Here is a 20815-nt window from a genome sequence, read left to right as displayed (position 1 = left end):
TGTCTAAAGTTAAGTTTTATGCCTGATTGCAGATAAAGATGTATGTATGGTTAGTGCCGACCGGGCTTCCAACAGTCATCTGAAGCTCTTAAAGTTGTATTTTGTAAGTAAATGTAAATCACTGTTTTTCTGCTTGCTGTGGCAGACTTTTCTGGCGCTGAGAATAGAGGCTGCATACCAAGTTATTAAAAAGGTGCAAAGATAATGTTGATTAATGTGGGTTATTATGCAAGTACTGGACTAGCATTCATAACAGATTCAAAGGTGTAACAGAAATTAAACTTGCTTTTAATTTTAATTACAAATTACCTCATTTACTCGGTGTCCTACTACACCTGCCTGCTCAATGATCGTTGTCATGACACCAAATGCACCAAAATGTCATGCAGCAGCAGTAATATTGCTTAAAGGAGCTATTTCCTAGTTTACAGGGGCAGGCTCCAGTGTGGTCACCTTAGTCTGGCTTCCATAGTCACTGGACAAATCCATACTACTTCCCCAAATTAATTCATGGCTGAATTGGATGTTTCAGAACATCCTGTTCGTATATGTTAAAAATTAGTCTTGATAGAAAATCACTGCTCTTGGTAATTTATTCAAATAATAAATTATCCTTAAGAGAAACACACCAAACAAAACATGGACTTAATTTCTAATCTGATCTTTTTTAATAGTGGCTGTTTTCCATCAACAGACACTTTTGTACCTTTTTGGTTTTAGATTGTGAAGCTCTGGGTGGCTTGTACCTAGTTTTGCACTCAGGACACTCCGCAAGCTTTGCTTCAATAAACAAGACAGGTGGATTTCTGTGCCCTTTTGCAAAGCATGTTTTCTAACTCATTTCTTGTTTGTCTTGCATGAATAATGTTCAGTATACCCTCCTGATTAAAGAAATAATGAATTGTTGAATAGGGTCTTATTCCAGGTGTAGTTCAACATCCACTTGTGTGCTTTGGGATTTCCCGGTGTGCACATCCATTGTTGATGCTGAACCTTCGCTGCAAGGTCTGTGAGAGTAATTGTGATGACTCCAGGTCTCATTTAAGCTGCCGATTCTCAGTGTTGTTCCTTGATACGCAAGTATGACACCATACTTTGTTAGGCTTGGTGTTTAGCACAGCCTCTACCCTTTGCTTGGTTTTCCCTGTCAACCCATCATCTTGTTTAGCATCAGTGTCCTACTGTATTTTTAGAGCATTCTTCAGTCTGTTATGCACAAGTCTTACCTGTAATGATTTAAATTTTCTTTTGAGTAGATGCTAATATGGTGTTAAATGCCAGATTCTGCAGTGTTCAGCTAAAACCAGATGATTCCTATTTATGGTTATTTATTGATGTCTATTAATGATTTAAAAAGCAATTGTGTATTTAGTTTAGACTTTTATAATTCCAGTTCCGTAACGAAAATACTCTGTGCTGCTAAGCTGGTTTTGGAAACATGTCATTTTGCAGATGTAGCCTTTTTTATCAGTCAAGCTTTCAAATGCATTTAAGAAAAACAGCTATATTCCAGATAGCTAACTCTATTTCCCATAAATCCATCTTTCATGGCATTAGTTTTACTTTAATTGCTTATTAGTCAAGTTGTATATCAACCATTCCAGTATTTAGCTGATTTCAGGCTAACAAGAGTATAATTATCCGACTTTTGCCCTGTTTAGGGAGTTTGGTTTTCCTTGCTTGTTTTTCAAAGCTGCGTAATGTAATCTTTTCCTGACACTCCTGATGCTGATTGCCTCACTGTCTCCAAATTCTGGGAGGCAAGATAGCCAGATCTGTTTAATTTCAGCAACTGCTGATTAATTTTCTCTCCCTAATTAGTGTTGCAACTGCATCATGTGGCTTTTTCCTGAAGACAAATACTTGGTGAATACTTTTGGGTTGGGGTTATTTTTTCCTGTATTAATATTTCTATTAATATTTCTGCCAGAAACCATGGAGATACACAGAACACTTACAAATTCTCTGTTCTTAATGAAATCTTTCTTAGTGCCCTAAACTCTGCTGGCCATTCATTTTTCTATGTCATTCTTTTTTCCCTGGTCATTTATGCAATTTCTTAGTTGTGACTCATGTATTGCTGGGAATGGCTTTATGTTCTTCCATTTGCTATGTATCTTTCATAGTCATCTAAACCATGTTAGTTTGTCTGTTTTTAAATCAATCTGACCTAATTTCTCTATGAATTATGACTTTCTGTGAGCTTGCAACGTGTTCTTAAGGAGTGCCTGATTTTAGACACCCAAATCACCAGCTCTCACCTGACTTCCATAATGAACAATTCACACGGTTTTGTTATTCAGGTTTCCATACTCAAGGTATGGAAACCAAACTGAAGGTTTACTTAGTTAACTCCTCTTGTATATGAACGTTTTTCTGCTACAAAACCAATGTAAAATGTGTTAGCTGTAAGAGTGTAAGTATACTCACTGCTGAAGGTTAATCAGATGACACAAAGAATGAACTAGTGTCATCTTTGGGTTACTTGTGATGGCAGAAGTTGTTCTTTGCCCCAAGTTCAAATAAATTGCACAAATAGACAATGAGTTAATGGAATCAGTTAGAAGGGGTTTACTGGTAGATGCCCTTTATACATCAGAGGAATGTCAGAGCGCTGTATTATACCACAAGAATTAATTTTTCCAGTTTCTGTGTTATTTCATGTTGTTTGATATTTTCATGTTGAATAGAATGAACCTTGAGTATGTGTTCTTGAATGGAACGGGTATATCTATTTATAATCTTCTTTCTATTCCACTTCAAGTTTGGGGAACTTTGTTATTAAAGTTAGTTAAATGTGGGTCATACACTAGTCCTGTGTCTGGGAAACCTGTGCTATTGACTGATGAAATAGGCAAATAGGCTATAAATTCTTCTAAGTAGTGAAATAAATTATGGAAAATTTACCTAGTTTAACTCTGTAAGTGAATTGGCACCAAATGACAGCAGAGAAGACTGTCTACAATATAGATGTGATATGTAGGATTTCTGAGAGTGAATAAGTCAGATCTGGTATAATGGGAATTCTTCTTCCTGTGGAATGCTTTGGATTGTGCCTTTATTAAATAAAACCAAAATAAGCTGAGAAATTAAATTAAAAGTGTTGATTCAGAAATAATGAAGTAGGGCAACGCTTAGATCTAATGCATTCAACAATTGTATATAAATATGTATTGCATTTAGGTGTAGCCGGTTATTTACATTTTATAATCTCTACAGTATAATAGTTTTAAATATCTTTAAATGAAAAGTGCTGCTGAAGTTTGATTGCTGATTTGAGATAATACTTCACTGGTGATTGGAAAATAAATTCCTTGGGGGAAATCAATATTTGTCATGTCAGATTCCATACCTTAGCTTGCTGGGGAACAGGGCTGCCTCTGGGGAAGAGCTGATCGTTCATATGCTGCTGTATTAGCAAGATCTATTTGCAGAATAAAGGATTGCTCACTCCAGATTCATCTATCATCCGGCTCTCTTCTGTCTTTTCCCTGAACACCCTGCACCAGGGTGGGTAAATTCTGCATTCTGAACTTGAAAAAGTAATAGCTCTGGCTCCTGGTGCCTGCACTTGTTTCCTGTGTGCCCAATAAATGTTTGTGTTCGGTAGGGACAAGGAATACGAGTGTATGGGAAAGATAAAGGGGATTGTAACGAGCTGGAGAAATGGGCTTTGCTGAGGGTTTTCTCCAACATAGAAATAAATGTGCAACGGAACTGCCTTTTTTTACCTCTTGCTGTTGTGTGGATACAGGGATATATGTGTGCACCAAATGTTAGTAAATAAATGGCATGCTAATAATATTCTCTGATTTGTCTTCTCCCAGGAAGTACAGTGCTGCAGATAATTTGTCATGGATATGTTTTTTTCAGTGAAAAGTTGTTTTGCAATTTTAGCCAGCTTTTCCCTATGGACATGCAGCAATTGAAGAAAAAGATTTACCCTTCTAACCCAGTTCAGTATCCATCTGAGTAGGGTAGGCATGAGCAAAGTTCTCTTACTGTGCCCTTCAGAAGGGAAATCTGCAAAATGGGGTCACTGTGATCCGTTTGCCCCCATGCACAGCACTACAAGTGTTTGCTGTGGGAGAATGTGGCTGCTCCCCACACTGCTTTCGAGTCTGAAATCACATTTCAAGTGATGAAACTGCTTCAGGGACTTCTTGTGAGATTGTGCGACTCTTTCATTCAAACTTACCTTCCCAGATTGTTTATTCTGCAGAGTAGCTTCTTTATCAGTAATGTAAAGATTCCCCAGAATGTACTTGCCTGCTTTAATAGTGCAGATGTCCAGGGCACAGGCACAAACTGAGAAGCTTCATCTGGGCAAATCAAGAGGTGAAGTATCCCGTGCTGTACGTTCTGAAGAGAGGCATATCAAAGTACTTTGTAAAAGTAATAATTCTGAGTATTCAGCTGCAGCAATACAGATTAGCTATTGCTGTGGCAGCTTGTATACATTCCTCATACAATCACAGAATGGTTTGGGTTAGAAGGGACCTTAAAGCTTCATCCAGTTCCAACCCCCTGCTACGGGCAGGGGTACCTTCCAGTAGACCAGGTTCCTCAAAGGCCTTCAGTTAGAGCAATGAATTACAAAATACAAGTACTACATCTTAGAGTTAAGCCCCAATTAGTGGTTAAAACTAATGTATATGTTCATACATATACGTGTCTGCAAGCATTCTGTTTAATCAAATAGCAAAATATGAGCTATTTCTACCAGAGAGAAAAGTTTCTCCAGTATCATTGCGAGAGACAAGTTTGGAGAACTTGATTACAACAACGTGAAAGGAGCTTTCTTCAGTGCACTTGTAAATAGTTTCAGTGAAGGTGAGGTGGATACTTGTGTGTGCTTATCATGTAAAGAAGCAGTGGAAAGAGATTGGGAGAGGATGGAAAAAACACAGCTTTCCATGTTTCTGATGGTTACAAGAGGCCAGTCTGGCAAGATGCCATCTAACGAGTTTAGGGTGTAATACTTACCTAACCTAAGAGGGTGGCCCATAAGGCTCTTTATTGAAAACCTGATGATTTCTTCAGTGCTCATTCATGATCTACCTCTTCCACTTACTGCAGAGCAAGTTTCTGAGATTGGTTGTAGAATGTTCATCCTTGGAGATTCAGGTGGCCAGTGATGGTTGAAATGATCTAGTGTTTGCCATGGTTACACTGTTGTCCCAAGGCTGGAGGTGACTCTTGCAGAGATTCCTCCCAACCAACATTTTTAGCTTGCATAGGAGTTCTGTAAAAATAGCCACTACTTCTCTCTGCACCTTTGACTTGCTGGTTGTGTAATGCAGAAGGGAGAGAGAAATGCACGGTTCAGCTGGGTTGTAAAGAAAATTATTAAATTATTAAAGTTTTAATATTAAAAATATTAATGGTTCTGCATTTGTGTATTTTTTTTTCCTGTTTATTGAAATTTGGTTTCTTGGCAAGGAAGTACTTCTGCAATAGAGAGGAAAAATGAGAAAGTTTCTTAAGGATTCCCCACCCGCTTTTTATCCAGAGGCTCATGAAGTGAGGACTCATAAAGTTCTTATTATTAATTTTGTGATTAAATTGCACGTTCGGGGTTTATTTTTTTCTTTTTTTTTGGTAGAAAAGGTTACATTATTTAAAAGACTCCTGATTCATGGGTAAACATTTACCATTTCAAGATGCCAGAACTTAAGTTTCTTACCTACATTTTCACTTTCTTCCCATGACCAGATACTACGTGATCCTGTACTTCTGTGCATTCTAAGAGACTTTTGAATAAACCTTTCCTAAATTAGTGAAGGAAAATGAGGAAATTCCCAGGGAAATCCCTTGCTAGATAGCACAGCTGTCAGAGCATTTCAAGCTGGAGTAATTTTCATTAGCTTCCATCAGCATTTTTGTTCAAAACTCAAACAAAATGTTTGCTGAAGGCAAATACAATTATTTTAGGGCATATCTCAAACTTTGATGGTTTACCAAATTATTTTTTTTACTGTTTTACTGTTCAAACTGTAATGTCTCTACTTGTATCAACAGTAAAGTTGTTAAATAAAAACTTAAAAGAAGCACGGGGAATGATGCACAGTAGTGTGAAAACCTCTGGGGACGTTCTGAAAGGAAAGTGAAATGGAAATGACTGTCCTTTCAAGTACTGAAAATATGCAGAGATGTTTGTCTGCATCGCTAGCTGAAAACGTGGCATATCCCTGTGTAAGTTTGATTTGAGCCCTAATTAAATATTTAAAAGATGTTGGCTTTCTGTTGCCCTTTTGAGAAGATGGAATATTCCAGGTGCAACATCTTCCAGCTTTATATTACTATAAAAATTGTTCTAAATGGATAAGATTTGTTGACAAAGTGTAGTGAACTTGATGTCAGTTTGAGCAAAGAATTTCTTCTGAGTACTCTCTGAAGAGAGATATTTTAGGTGGAATATAATAGATTTCACTTAGCTTGGTGATATTGAGCATTGATTATTTTACACTGAAGAAATCAGTTGAAAGAGAATGTTACTTGCTTAAGGTTTTGTGCCTTTTTCTCTGGGAAATCCACTTTATTTTTTTCACATGATCAATAAATACGTGATCACTTTCAAATTATTTAGCATTCAAAAAAATTGTTTTAACTTGAATGCGTTATGCTATTGTGGTACTTGAGTTCTAGAAAACTTGTAGGATCTGGTTCTGATTTTCTATTGGTAGGTGTAATTCTTTGTTTTTAATGAGCAACTTACATGTCATCGAAATGAAATCAGGACTGGAGTCTACTGGCTTTGGTCACAGACTGTCGGCCTGTCTGCTCAGGGCTCTTTCTGTTGTAGGAGGGCTGTTGCAATTGTTATCACTGGAAAAACACTTGCATATAAACCCTCATAAGATGTTCCATTATCTGCTCCTACAAGGGGCAGAGGGGCATTTTTTGGAAGAGGAAGGTGGCACTGGGGGAGCATGTTGGGGAGATGCTATTTCTCCTTGATTCCCATGTGTGCTTCTTAATTTCTGCCTGATTTATTTTCCCAGGAACTGGCAAAGGGAACATGTCAGCTGCTGTTATTGTTGAGAATTAAAATTGAATGCCTGTGATAAAAATTGAAAGGACAGTCCCCTGATACATTTTCCCTTCCCAAGTCTCTTATGGCAATACACAGTAAATGTTAACAGAAGTAGCACAAGGACCATTTCAAGCAATTGAAGAGAAAATGCAGCAGAAGCCCTGCTGGATTTACCAAGCCTAGGCAAGCTTCGTATTTTATTTTTCTAATGGGATTTTTTTAACCAGGCTTTGTTCATTACCGCCTGGGCATGGAAATCAGAGATTCACAATGAGATCATAACTCATTCTCTGTATATAAATGTTACAAGTACAAACAGCATGGAGAGAGCATTATTAAGAATGCAAAAGCAAGCAGAAAGGGGGGGGGGGGGGGGGGGGGGGAGTAATGTTAAGACTGGCATTGCAACCTAAATTCAGCTTTTCTTATGCTATGCATTATGATGAAGTCTGTAAGAGCACACTTTTCCAGAAGACTTCCTTGTTAACTCAGTACCCAAGATGGACAGTGCCCAGCTATTCACAGTGTTGGTTTATCCTCAGTGTTTGACATGTGGCCCTAAGCTTTATTTTCAGACCCTGCTCAGAACTCAGAATTATTAATTTCCTCATAGGCTTTTCTGTGCTGCTCATCACTACTGTATCCAAGTGCTTTACAGGTTTTAAATTAATCTCCACAAAACCCCAGTGAGGGATGCGGTATTATCTCTGTTTTACAGATGGGGACTTGACAAAGATTAAGGGCAGAAAAATTTCACCAAATTTGGATGCACATTTTAAGACATAAGATTGGATTTTTAGGGCCCTTCGGATCCTATTGTACGTACTGAGTTCAGAAAACTGTGCTCTTTACTTCAGCTTCAGGTGTGTTTTGCTTGTGTCTGTGTATCTTCCCCAGTATCTCTAGTGTGTAAACTTTACATGGCACTATGGATCATTAAGGATACTTTGTGTAGTACCACACAGGAACCCCGAGCTTTCACTGGAAGAGGCAAAACTTTAGTGAATCACCTGCAGGTGAGATGGTGGGACCTGTTGAAAACTCTAATGTACGATTTTATTACTAAAGACTGTTTCTTAATGCTTGTATGTAAATTGGGATTACAGAAACCACCTGAATTCACACCTTTGTCAATGTGATTGTTTGATTTTTGGGATGGAGAAAGATTAATTGGGAGTATTGAAATTTGTGATCCAGTTAATTTGAGGAATGGATATTAGCCGAGAAACCATATTGCCTGAAAAATAGTATTATTTTTTTTCTGTAATAAATATTGAGGATCTTTCCAAATGCACTTTCATTTATTTTCATAATATATTCAGATTTCTTTCCTCTCTGAAGATGTTCTGAGAACCTGAAGATTCATGAGCAAGTCTAGCAAAATCTGTTCCTCTGTTTCGGAAAACTGTAATTGGTGACTTTTGTGTGTTATGTCCATGTTTTGTGTAGTAATTACATTTTCATGTGCCTAATTTTACTTGTTTTTTTTTTCTATTGGCAGTTTATTTTGTGCTAGATCTTCTTTCAGTCTTGCTGGCTGCTAAAATATTAGCATATATACTTCAAGATGACACTGAAGGTCTTCATAGTTCTTTAAAATTAGCAGCATGGATGTGAACCAAGGCTAAGTATAGTGATTTGTGAGTCTTTCTGTTAATTTCAGAGAATTTTAATTTTGTGAGATTGAGGAAGAAAGATTTTACTTGTATCCTTTTCAGGCAACTCATGCTCTCCTAAGTGTCTGTGCTTTGTTTTCCTATCCATAAAATGGATATTCCTATGTATTTTTCCAAAGTTCTTTGAAATCTTCAGCTGATAGTGATTAGAGAACTGAAATGTTTGTGTTCAGTGTAGCTCTGCCTGTGTGAACAGTGGCCACGTATGGTGGAATTGCCTAGCTAGTTACAGAAACAGTTTCTTTAAACACCTTTTTAGTGTTAGCCCACGTTTAGCTTGTCCCCTGCTTTCAGCTGGGTTAATTTTCTTCCTTGTAGCTGGTACAGTGCTGTGTTCTGGCTTTAGTGTGAGAACAATGCTGATAGCACACCAGTGTTTTAGTTGTTGCTCAATAGCACTTACTCTGATCAAGGACTTTTCAGTCTCTCGTGCTCAGCCAGCGAGAAGGGGCACAAGCTGAGACGGAGCAGAGACAGGACATCTGTGCCAGACTAGCCAAAGGGGTATTCCATAGCAGAGCACGTCATGCTCGGTGTATAGTAACTGGGGGAGCTGGCCAGGAGCCACTGACAGCTGCTTGGGTCAGGCTGGGAATCAGTCAGCAGGTGGTGAGCAATTGTATTGCGCATCACTGGCATTACTTGAGTTTTAATCCTCTCTTGCTTTTATTCTTCTTATCATATTTAACTTTCTTTATTTCAGTTATTGGGCTGTTCTTTACCCATGGGCTTTACCTTATTCTGACACTTTTCTCTATCCCACTGCGGGGGGCAGAAGTGAGTGAGTGAGGGACTGTGTGGTACTTAGTTGCCAGTTGGGGTTAAACCATGGCAGCTTGTTATTAGACTGCATTCTTCATACTGTGCCAAGCACATAACTTTTGTGGAACTGGAAGGATACTCTATGTGCAGAAAGTTGGGGAGTTTTGTCCTGGCTATGAGTGCCCTTGTGTAAGCCAATGCACCTCTTATAACAACAAGAGGAAATGAATTTTTCAGTAGTTTCAGTCGGTGTCTCTTGTGTTTACAGTTCTGTTTCCAGGCTGCTTAGAACCAGCTATTCCCAGACCTTTGTGTGGCATTACTTACAGAACAACTGCTTGGTATTGAGGAAAAAACGGAAGTTAGTCAGAAAATTGCTTGACTAAGTGTAATTAGCTGCTGGATAGCTTGTGTAGTACATATGTATCATGTACATGACCTTTTAAATAAAGGCAAATTATATCCAGTGTTTAAGAGGTGCAATGATAGTCTGAAGTTTCATTAGAAATAACCAGTATGTACCCACCTTGTGTTAAATATTTGATGCTGGTACTGAGGCATGCAGGGCTGTAAGCAGAGGCCTGTGGAACTGATCTGCAGGAGTTAGCTGCCCAGTGGAAACCAGTGCAGTCTGAAGAATTCACAATTAAATCAGAGCTTCAGCTTTGCCAAATGCCAGCCAAATTCTTGAATTTAGCGGGATCTCTGATTGAGTTCTCTTCCAGTTTGCCGTACTTCAGCCTAAACATTCATCCTGCAGATTGTAGATTAAGATTTAATCATGCCTATAGATTCCTAATTACTCATGAATATCTTATTAGAAAGCCTTGCTGGCAAGGAAGAGCACTTTTAGTAGATCATGCAGACATTTGTTCCAGAATTAGTTGCAGAACAGTCATCTGGCACCCAATTCTTGTTTAAAACATTGTCAGATTTCCTGACAAATGAGAGCATAATACTGTCTCAGTTATTCCAATTCACTGTGTGACCATAAATGGTTGGGGGTCTTTTTTAATCTTGAAAAGTTACAAGCAGTAACACTAAACCATTTTGTTGTTGATGCCTGAAGTGATGCGGAGTTGGAAAGGAAGCCAGAAATACAGCAAAATCATACACAATTATTTGCTTGTTTTATGGCTTGATAATGTGACCCATCCAATCCGGAATGGTGCCATTAGGTCAAAATATAATGATCTAGACTACTGTATAAAAGGGAAAAAAATCAGGCACCTTAGGGTAGTTATAGATTAAGTGCATATTTTCCAGGATATTTAGCAACCATGAAGTAAAAAGCAAGCTGGAGAATGATGTGCATGTACAGTTAAATGTTATAATTAATACATGCTACAATATACTTATAAGACCATTAAAATAACACACTTGTAGAAATTATGTGCACTTAATTTTCTGGTGTTTAAAACACATTTTAAGTAGCCTTTAATCTTTTATGAAAGATGCAGGCAGCATAGTGAAAATGCAGGTTTAGGCTCTTTACCTCAATATCTTCTCCTTTGGTTTTGACTTGTCTGCATTTCTGCTGCAACTATTACAGTGAGGAAAATACCTTATTACATCTGTAGTTTTGAAATTTGACTTTGAGAATATTAACAAGATCATCTTTGACTTCTCTTGCTTGTGTAAATTAATCAAAGGAGAAAATGCTGGAGTTAAGTCCTGATTCTGAAAGTAACCTACTAAGGAAAGAAAATTATGTGATACTTTTTAGCAGCTAATTTTCTGAGAGCTCATGTCTACAGTGGAAAAAGATTCATGAAGGAAGCAATTTGAGCTGAATGTCTTTAAATGTTAACTGTGCTTGGGAGATGTCTGCAACAATGATGGCTGTTTCATCAGGGAGCGTAGTAGTCGTGGCCCTACTCTAGATACGGCTTACTGCAGCATTATGGTGTGGCACCAAAACCGTTATCCTCTATTATTCCAGTTTGAGAGTCTGTTTCACTACTCTTACGTCAGGACACTGACAACACTATAGCCTATTCTCCAGAGTCCATAAATCTGAAAACAGGGAGATGGATTCACGCAGCTCTCTTGATGCATCAGTGTTTTCTAGAAAATACAAAAAACAAATTCTCCCTAATGTGATGGTGCCTATGGCCGTGTTCCAAAGGAGAGTTCAGGCTGAAATGGATGAACGCCACATTGGCCCTTTTTTCATAAGCAGCTCTCACCTATGTGTCCAAGTCTGTCTCCAGTAAAGGCTCTGACAAACCCGATGTCAGCTTTAGACAAGAAAATTTGGCTCTTTTGCTTGGAGAGAAGAGAGAGAATAGTCAGGTCTTGTTGCTAAAATCTAAACCCAAACCTGTTAGTGTTAGTATCTTACTGGAATAAATCTAATGCATGTGTGTATTAGATAATAGGAACTGCAAGCCACTTTTTCTCAGCAGAAAGTGTCTTACGAAAAGGCATCATATTCAGTAAATAGATGTATTTTGATATAACCCTGGTAGGACTGATTTTCTACCAGAAGACATTTGGTAACATCTCATTAAAACAATCACATAAAACTGGCCTATTTTTCCCAAATTTAGGCAAAATGATAATGTTCAGAATGATCTGACCAACCACAGGAAACTGTAAGTAGGTTCCTGTCACACTTCGGTGCTGCTTTGACAGTGAGAAAGGATTTGTTTCCTTTTCCAAAACTTGCTTATTCTCTCAGTTGACTTGCAGCCTTGTTATCATTCAACTTTACCTTGTTGACTGAGGACCTCGTGGTGCACTGTACAAAAATCCAGAAGGCTGTGAGCCCTGCCGCAGATGTCTTTGACAAGAACAGGGAAGCTGCCAGACAGCAGGAATATTATTTGCCATACAGAGAGCATTTGTGGAAAATCAGAAAATATGTCCAGAGGGGGAAAGTTAAACCCTTGAAAAGTATACAGCCTCTTTTTCTCAGGTTCCTGTACTCATAATCGCCTTTCTTCAAATAGTTCACTCAACTGTGCAGTCTGTACTTTTGGGAAGATTTGCAAAGCATTTTGTTCATTTACAGCTATTTTCTCTATTCTCTTTCCCCAATTGTTTTGGTGCAGTTTGCAGTACCACTGGTTTAAATGAACCAGAAATAGCATGAGGAAGTCATGCGTGCTTGCATTATAGAAAAAAAACCAAACCTAACAAATTTCAACATTAGAGCAGCACTTTGTCGTTTAATCGTGAAGTATACAATTAGACATGTATGTATACAGTAGGGGTTGTATAATTAGACTTCCCAGTTTGAACAGTCCATTTTGGGGCAGTGGCCTTGACCTGTTTATCTCGATTGGAGCATCTTTTCCCTCCTGGTTCCCAACGTGTGTTGCTTGACAGCAGCCGGTGTGCACCTCTGGGCTAGCAACACATCACACGCAGCCTCAATTAACCACAGCACTGCTGTAACTCTCCTGGCTTGGGTACTCTAAGGATGATACAAGAGGTTTGGAGCAAAAAGAGGTATGGGAAAGATGGGGACGTAAATCCTTCAAAACAGGACTTCATTAATTCCAGTGCCCATGGAACAACCTGGTTTAAATAGCTTTATTTTGAAGAGTGTGTACATACATAAGGTGGTACAATGAAAGGTAGTGGGATGTCTTAAAGATTCCAGCAGCTAGCATTAGAAATAAATGCACTGTACATAAATGTGAAGAACCCACTATCTAGTAGTATTAGCTGTATAAATGTAAATCTGACGGTAAATTTTCATTAAATGACTCTTTTCATCTATATGCCTGAGGAGCTGTTAGGTAAAGTACAGTGTCTGCGTTTTCCTCTGTTTGTGTTACATTTATTAATTCAGCAAGATAAAATGCTTGTGGAGACACTTGGGTATCACAGGAATTGCTCCAAATATAACAAATTCATAGTATTACAGGGGCAAAACCACGGTTTAATATTAATATATTTCATTCAGAATGAAATTAAGTATGATAACACTAATCCCAGATTCCTTCTTACAGTTTGTACCTTATTTTTCCTTACATGGTCAGGAGTACCTACGTGTGCCTTTTTTCTTTTCTCCATGAGTGCTGAGAAATCTCAGCTGCCTCAATCTTTCTGTTGATAATTTTTTATTTAGTAAGGCTGGATTTACTTTAACTCTGCAGCCCTTTAACTAAAGCAGTTTCATCTGAAGAAGATGCAGCTTTTTGCGTCCTTCACTTTGTGCTAAGTATCAAAGAATTTACAGGACAAAAGAACAAAGTCAGTCTTTAAAAGTGTATAGAGAATCAATAGGGGGTTTTGAAGTGACATGACTGATGTCTCAGTGACATAAATTAAATTCTGGATTGTATGCAGAAACTCATGATGCAACATCATCTGCTCATCACACACTTGTTTTTGTCTGGGCTTGTGCTGGCCCTGAGTTGTGCGACCATCCATTTGCCATAGCATCCCCTGTGCTCGCTCGCTCTCTGGTCATTCTTTGGTTTATACCATCACAGGATTTTTGGAAGAGCCATTTCTCTCTTCTCCCCATAGATTTTTACTCTTAATTTTTTCACTTAGCTCCCTGCAGCTTTTCTTCTGCAACTCTCTTTGCCTCATCTCTTCTGTCCAACACGACAGATGTCCAAATTGCATTCACTCAAGGGGAACAGTAAACTACTTGAAGGAAGGCTTAGTCTTGCTGTGTATTTCTAAAGCCTATGTAGTGACTTTACATAGTACTATATAAGTAAAAAATAAGAATGTTATAACAGCTTTTTCTTCTCTCCATGTTTTTAAAGTCACCTTTTCCCACTGAAAGGTATAGCAAAAGAACATTCCTAGTTGTTCCATCATGTCAGCTCTCTTAGTTTGTAGCCTCAAAAGAAATGAGCTTAAAGTCAGGTGTTTCAATGTGCAGTGTGCTAGTCTCTATAGCGACCTTCCTCCTCTGTCTACCAGGGGGAGTTTTCCTTACACTTATATATCTCAAGAAATGTCACTATTTTTTATTGTTCCTTTAGAATGTAATGTAGCCCTAGGTAGCCACCCTAGAAAAAGGATTTTCACAGTATGATTTCTGCCATTTACTGCATACTGTGTAGCATTTCCTAAAATTTTATCTTCTCTGCCTTTCACCTTTCTGCTTTAAGAAATGGCATGATTGATGTTAATATTTTTCCCTGATAAAAATGTATTTTCCTTTGATCTTAGTCTTAGTAATACATTATTCAGTGTTCCTTCTTAATAAAAGCCATTGGTTGTTCCATTACTCACAATAGTTATTACAACGCTAAAGGTCTCGTTCATCAGAATGACTTGCAGAGGCAGAACCAAACCCATGATTTCTCCATGCATCAGGATAATAGCTGTGGTGCATGCAAGTTATTAAACAGTGCTAAAATATAATGTGTGTTTGTTTTGGGGTGGGTTTTTCTTTCCCCCCTGGGGATTAACACTAGGGAAAACTTGTGAGCATCATTTATTTTATTGCATATGTATGCTTGTCCATGTTTTGTTCTTGAAGTCCAAATCAGTGAGGAGGTGAGCCTATTGGTTGTATCCCACTTCATAAAACATGTTCCTTGCAATGACTGATAAAGTACATGAGAAGTTCTTATCAGGCGTATCTTTGGATTTGTGTCACCATCTTGGATGGTGACGGAAGGAGAAATTATGATCTTTGATCATCTCTGCTAATATGAGGACAAGTGGGCACAGAGAGAGTCTAACAGAAAATTATGAAGCTCTAGATCAAGTCTTGGGATTTGGATTTGTTTGAAAGGTATCTTCTGTAATACTGCGGTATTTTAAGTTCATGCTTATCTGTTCTGGCAGAAAATGGACAAATCAACTTCAGTAGAATACAAAGCAGGTATTTTATGTCATGTTAATTGTCAGTTTTTCACAAGAAATAAAGGGGTTCAGGAGAGCAAAAAATAATACAAATAATAGCATTAATGTAGTAAATGGAAACAAGGCCTAGTATATGGAAGAGTTGAGCACAGAGGCAGACAATGAGCTTCTGCTGTCAGAATTGTTCGCTGAGCATGGTTAAGTGCTGTATGAGTCATCCAGTGAACACGGTGTACCTAGGGACAGCTGAAGAACATAGAGCTCGTTTAGTGCTCTCATGACGCTTGTAAGCCCTCAATTTTCCTGAAGTTTAATGTATTACACAGTTGCCTCTACAAACCTTTTCATTTATCCTGCATAACTTTGCACTAGTTACCTGAATTAGAGGGAACAAACAAGTTGGCCTAATTTGTATTCCAAAATGCTTGCTACAGAGATGAATTCGACAACTACTTCTACATCATTTAAAGATATTTATGCCCTCTACATGTATTAGGGATTGTATATTGCTTTTGATGTCTAGCTTGATTCTGCATTTGTTGATTAATTTGTCAGTGTTATGACTGCTTTCAGTGCTGTTGCAGGGCTGTTCACTTCCTTTTCAGTGTTTGTATCCTCAGTCAACAAAGATGTGGGGGTCTGGGAGTTTGAATTGTTTCTCTGGGAGGTTGTGGGGTTTTTTTTGGGGGGAGAGGCTGGTTTGGGTTATACTTTGTGTGACATCAGCACTGTGAGAGCAGAATGGCAAAGTGCTGTCCCAGAGGGGTTGGGAAATGCTGCTGCTGCATTGAGTGAAAGGAAGCAGAGCTGCAAGAGGAAGGAAGGCTATGGAATTGCAAATAGATGACCCTTAGCATCACATTTATGAAGGTGCTTGGGTACTATGCAAATGACCACAGTCTATTTTAATTTTAAGATAATCTAGCTTGATTGACCGTGCTGAGAAAATGACAGTGTGTTTAAACAGCAATAGTTTTGATGTTTTCTTCCCTGGTAGATTAAGCAGGGGAAGCCACGTGTAGTGGATTCAATTCCATCATAATCCGTGTATGACGTGATAAATGGGTCTTTGTCAACCCTACCAGCACTGGCTGCATGCATCACATTTAATGGGCTGTTGTAGCTTTCTGGGTGGTGAAAATGGAAAATAATCTACACAAGCTTTTCCCTTCAACCCCATGGAGAACATTAAATACCATCCCCATGGAGAGAATCTAGGCAATAACTGTCAAAGATACTTGAGCACCTTTTCTAGTTTTGTAATTCTCCGTGGCTTTTTCAGAACAGAAGCAGCTGTAGAACGTGATATTTTGGCTCACTGAAGGGAGAGGGGTTTTTAATTAGAGGCCATTTTCTGAAGCTGGAAGAACGAAAAATATATACTTAAATGTTGCACAAGGGTGGAAGTAGAGGATGCTGAGAGATAAAGCTGTGGAAGGGACAAAAGGCTACTAGAAAAATTGAGTGATTTTAGAATTAAATTAGTCTACTTGCTACGTTAGCCTTTAATACTATATTCCCACCTCCGACTGCAGGAACACAGCTTGAGGGATATTAATTAGGAAGACAAAGCAGGTGAAATAGGCAATGTAATGAATACATGCAATGTGAAGAGTAAATACACTTTTCATCTCAATAGTCAGAATAAAAACTGTATTAAACTGGGCAAGTGAATTTCTTTTATTTTCTAACATTACTGTCTAATTGTCCTCCTTATTACTGGGTATTAAAAGACCACTATCATTACAGAAACATCTTTCACCAATTATATTTAGGCTGTGTTTTAGCTAGCAATGACTTCCTCTTTATGTGAAAAATGGCAATCCCCAGAGGAACAGACTTACTGAGGTGATTCCAATCTGCTGGGAAGCCTTGTGCACACACTATTTGCATCTCATGACCTGCATGCAATGTGCCTGTACTGTATTGATTTGTGCTTGTTTACAGGCCATTCAAGCAAAAAGCAAGTAGAGTTCAGGTGGCTAAAAACTTGCTCTGCTGGTAGCAGTTTCCTGCCTCGCTGCACTCTGGAATATTCTGGCCTTGCTGCAGCGTATTGCTGGACAGCCATGGATTTGTCAGTTCTACCTATGTGTTTTTTAACATTTGCATTAGTTCTAAGCATAGATGACCATGGTTTACAGAAAATCACAGACGATCACTGAGCTGAAAACAGCTTAAGTGACATAGAATAGGTCATGAATGATTGTTTAAGAATAAAGATTCCTCTCATCTCTTTTCAGAATCGGAGAGAAGTGGGAAGTCTTCAGTATTACATAGGGTGACCAGTACAACTGACACATTTGTTTGAAACACATGTGATACTTAGTCTGAATTGAGAGATACAAATACATTATTCAGATGTGTTATTGCATAGCAGGCAAATAAGAAAAGGTTTTAGTACCTTCATTAATTCTGTGCATGAGATTTAAAAATGTTCTAATAATTCTGGATCAACCCACTTAGGCTGTAACCTGATGCTTCAGACTGTTGCTTAGGGAAGTGTGAGGCCAGTGCTGCTTTACCTTACTGATCCTTTCTGGCCTTTTTTAACAAGATGGCAATCAAGTAAGGAAAGATGCATGTGGAAAGCACATTACAAATGCATCGTCAACCTAAATTCTGTGATCCGCAGAATCTGTGTATGGAGCTATTTAGGGTCTTCTGAAAATGTATTTTTAGTAGTTTTTAAAGCATTAAAAATACCCGGCAATACTGGAGAGCAATGGTGACCCAAACTCTGTGGCTAATAATGTTGCACGTATTTATTTTGGTGAATGTTGAATGTATTCATACAGGATGTCAACTCAGCTGACCAAATCTCTTTTGAAGTCTGAAAAAGCATGTATGATGTTGTTCTGATAGGGCCCTCAGAAACAGATTTTTTCCCAATACAGCTTAGGGTTAATTTTAATTAAAACATTCCATATAATCTTGTAGATTAAGAACCAAATTTGGGTCTTGCTGAGCACAGTAGGCTTGCAAGAAAACAACTTCAGCAAAAGACCACCTATGACTCTAACTCTGAAGCAACTTACAAAACTGAATTTTCTGATTAGTCACTTGGTTCAAGCAAGGTAGTGTTAGTGCAATGCTTTTGATGTGTCTGAAGTATTGTCACATGAGATATCATTACTTCATGTTTTACCCTGCAGTACCTTTGGATATTTCTGATTGAATTAAATACTCTAGGGCTTGAAGACCTAAGATAGACACTGTTAGGGTTGTGTTGTGTCTTAGTTGTTTAAGGAGGATTTTCACCCTCTTTGGGAGGAGAGAAAACGTCAGTGAATGAAAATGAAATGTTTGGCTCTCTTTCTGTAAGAGAAAATGTTGCACACAGCTATTGATAGTCTCCACATTTCAGTTGCTCAAACTAGAAAGCATGGATGGAAAATGACTAAATATGCTTTCTTTAAATTGTCAGTGTATCTTCAACTGAGGTATTTAGTGGAGAATTTGAGTTGGAAAATGTGGCTTATTTTGTAAGTCCTGTGTTGATTTGCCTTGTGGCAAAGGGCGTGTGAGATATTATTTATCCTTCTCCCAGCACCCATGATCCTAATGTATACAGTGCAGAAGAAATGAAAATGCAAGACAGAAATGATGTTCTCTGACTAGAATTTTATAGCCCTGCTAAGACAATGAGAAAAGGGCTTTAGAAATTATGTGTAAGTTTTGTGCTTTTGAAAGACGACTTTTCCGTCATCCTGGCAAACAAGTTACACTTTTATGAAGGCATTGCCAACCTTTCCCAAACACCCAATGCCTTGGTGAGCCCAGGAGGTACCTTCTTTCCAGAAGCTGCCTAGACAATTTGGTTGTCTGATTCCTGTTGCTTGGAAAGGCAGAGTCTGTCCCTTCATTATCTTCACTATTGTCTCTTTCAGACAAGAAGATTAACATTTACCATGCTGAGATTCGGGCAGCACCTCATCAAGCCCTCTGTGGTCTTCCTGAAGACTGAGCTGTCCTTTGCCCTGGTGAACCGGAGGCCGGTGGTCCCAGGACGTATCCTTTTGAGCAGTGCCTCGAGGGGGGGGTACCTGTGCCCTCTAGGAGGAGCAGGAGGAACTCGGCGTGCTTCGGAGGCCAGGTAGGATGCTGCACAGGGTTATCTGGAAAACAGGCACTGGAAGGTAACACGCTTGAGTGGTGTTGCAGAACTGCTGAAAATGGTTGCTTGGCAACTGTGACCTTAGAGGTGAATTTCTATTGACCTTTTCACCACGGAAGATGTATAAACAACCAGGTGCCACTAAAGGCATTTTGAAGTGCATCCGAGGTGATACTGTTTAAATTTCATATTACGCTAAATAACACATCCCACTTCCCTTTTAATAATGTCACTTATTTTTAGATGTGGTAACTTCTTTAGGGAGCATTTACAATTTCTAGTTAAATATACGCAGTTTGTCAAACAGCAGCAGAATCCTGTATGAAGACTTAACTTTTTTTGGGACAGATTGCTTTGATTAATTTAGGTAGAAATGGATTAAATAAACCATCTGTATAGCACACAAATTTCCTGAGATAAAAATGAAGTTCCATGTTGTAAGTAAAGTTCTCAGCTTAGAAAGTGTATAGGAACTTGATTCTGCAAGATGTGTACCTCTTGAGTGTATCTTGTAGTGTGGCTTATTACGTTCTAGTCAAAACTGTTGCTGTGTAACTTGTGGAGGTTTCAGTGGCTGGAGGTGGAATTTTTCAGAAATACTCGATGTTCACTTCATTTCCATAGAGGTCCATGGTAAAATGTCAGTAAGAACTCAGGCAATGTCTGAATGTTTTTGGGGAAAAGAAGAAAGTCATCTGGAGCTTATTGAAATCTTTATCTCTGTAGTTTTGTTTCTCTCATAATTTAATGTAGGTTTTAAAATTTGGTGACCTTTAAATAAACCATAAATGTGTTTCTTGTGAAATATGGAATCTTCCTTTCCTCCTGTCGCTTCTGCACTTTATAATCACTCAGTATAGAACATCTTTGTACCCCTGCTTTGAATGGTGTCTGTACTACATGTCAGATCATTTGATTATTAAATGCATAACAAAGGTGCATAGACTTCATAGAAACTTTAAAGATGTTACTGTCTCACCAGTATATTTCAATGAATTGAATGAGCAGTTTGTAACTTCAGTTTCTGAAGAATCTGATGTGAATCAATGTGATTTACAGATTTGTTATCAAAAAACTCACCACAACCCACTTTCAAAGCTGTCTAGACAGTATCACATCAGTGACTGTGAGATGCAGAGCTTGGAACTGCCTGAGCAGTATGTAGGCTTATGCATTGTCCAGATCAGAGAGTAAATAAAATGTTATCTATGCTTTGTGGGGAAGTTTTAAAACCAGTGATTTTTATTTTTATTTTCTTGAATTAATAGTGAACAATTGCATCTTTTGTCAAAAATAATGAACAGTTGCTTTGGATGAAAGCTACTTGTTCTAAAGTTTTGTGAGCGCTTAGTAATGACAATTTAAGGAGCCTATAAAACTTAATTATTACAGGCTTCTTTCCTTCTTAAATAATTAAAGATTATAATCTCTAGTTGT

General features: G+C 38.3%; 1 protein-coding gene across 1 annotated transcript in view; it reads left to right on the top strand.

Moving 5' to 3' along the window:
- Window positions 1-6146: 6146 nt before the first annotated feature.
- FHIT (fragile histidine triad diadenosine triphosphatase) overlaps window positions 6147-20815 on the top strand; it is a 426482-nt gene continuing 411813 nt past the window's right edge. Inside the window, exons 1-2 of the mRNA XM_062630204.1 lie at window positions 6147-6195; window positions 19152-19272. Of these exons, the coding sequence (XP_062486188.1) occupies window positions 19173-19272 (100 nt within the window). The 5' untranslated portion in view covers window positions 6147-6195; window positions 19152-19172. The remainder of the gene's footprint in view (window positions 6196-19151; window positions 19273-20815) is intronic.

This window comes from Pezoporus occidentalis, unplaced genomic scaffold (genome assembly GCF_034315485.1).
Source record: "Pezoporus occidentalis ecotype Australia unplaced genomic scaffold, CSIRO_AGI_Poc_V1 ctg35, whole genome shotgun sequence".
NCBI classification, from domain to species: Eukaryota; Metazoa; Chordata; class Aves; order Psittaciformes; family Psittacidae; genus Pezoporus; species Pezoporus occidentalis.
The sequence above is the reverse complement of the archived record's forward strand: the minus strand, read 5'-3'. Positions and strand labels throughout refer to the sequence as shown.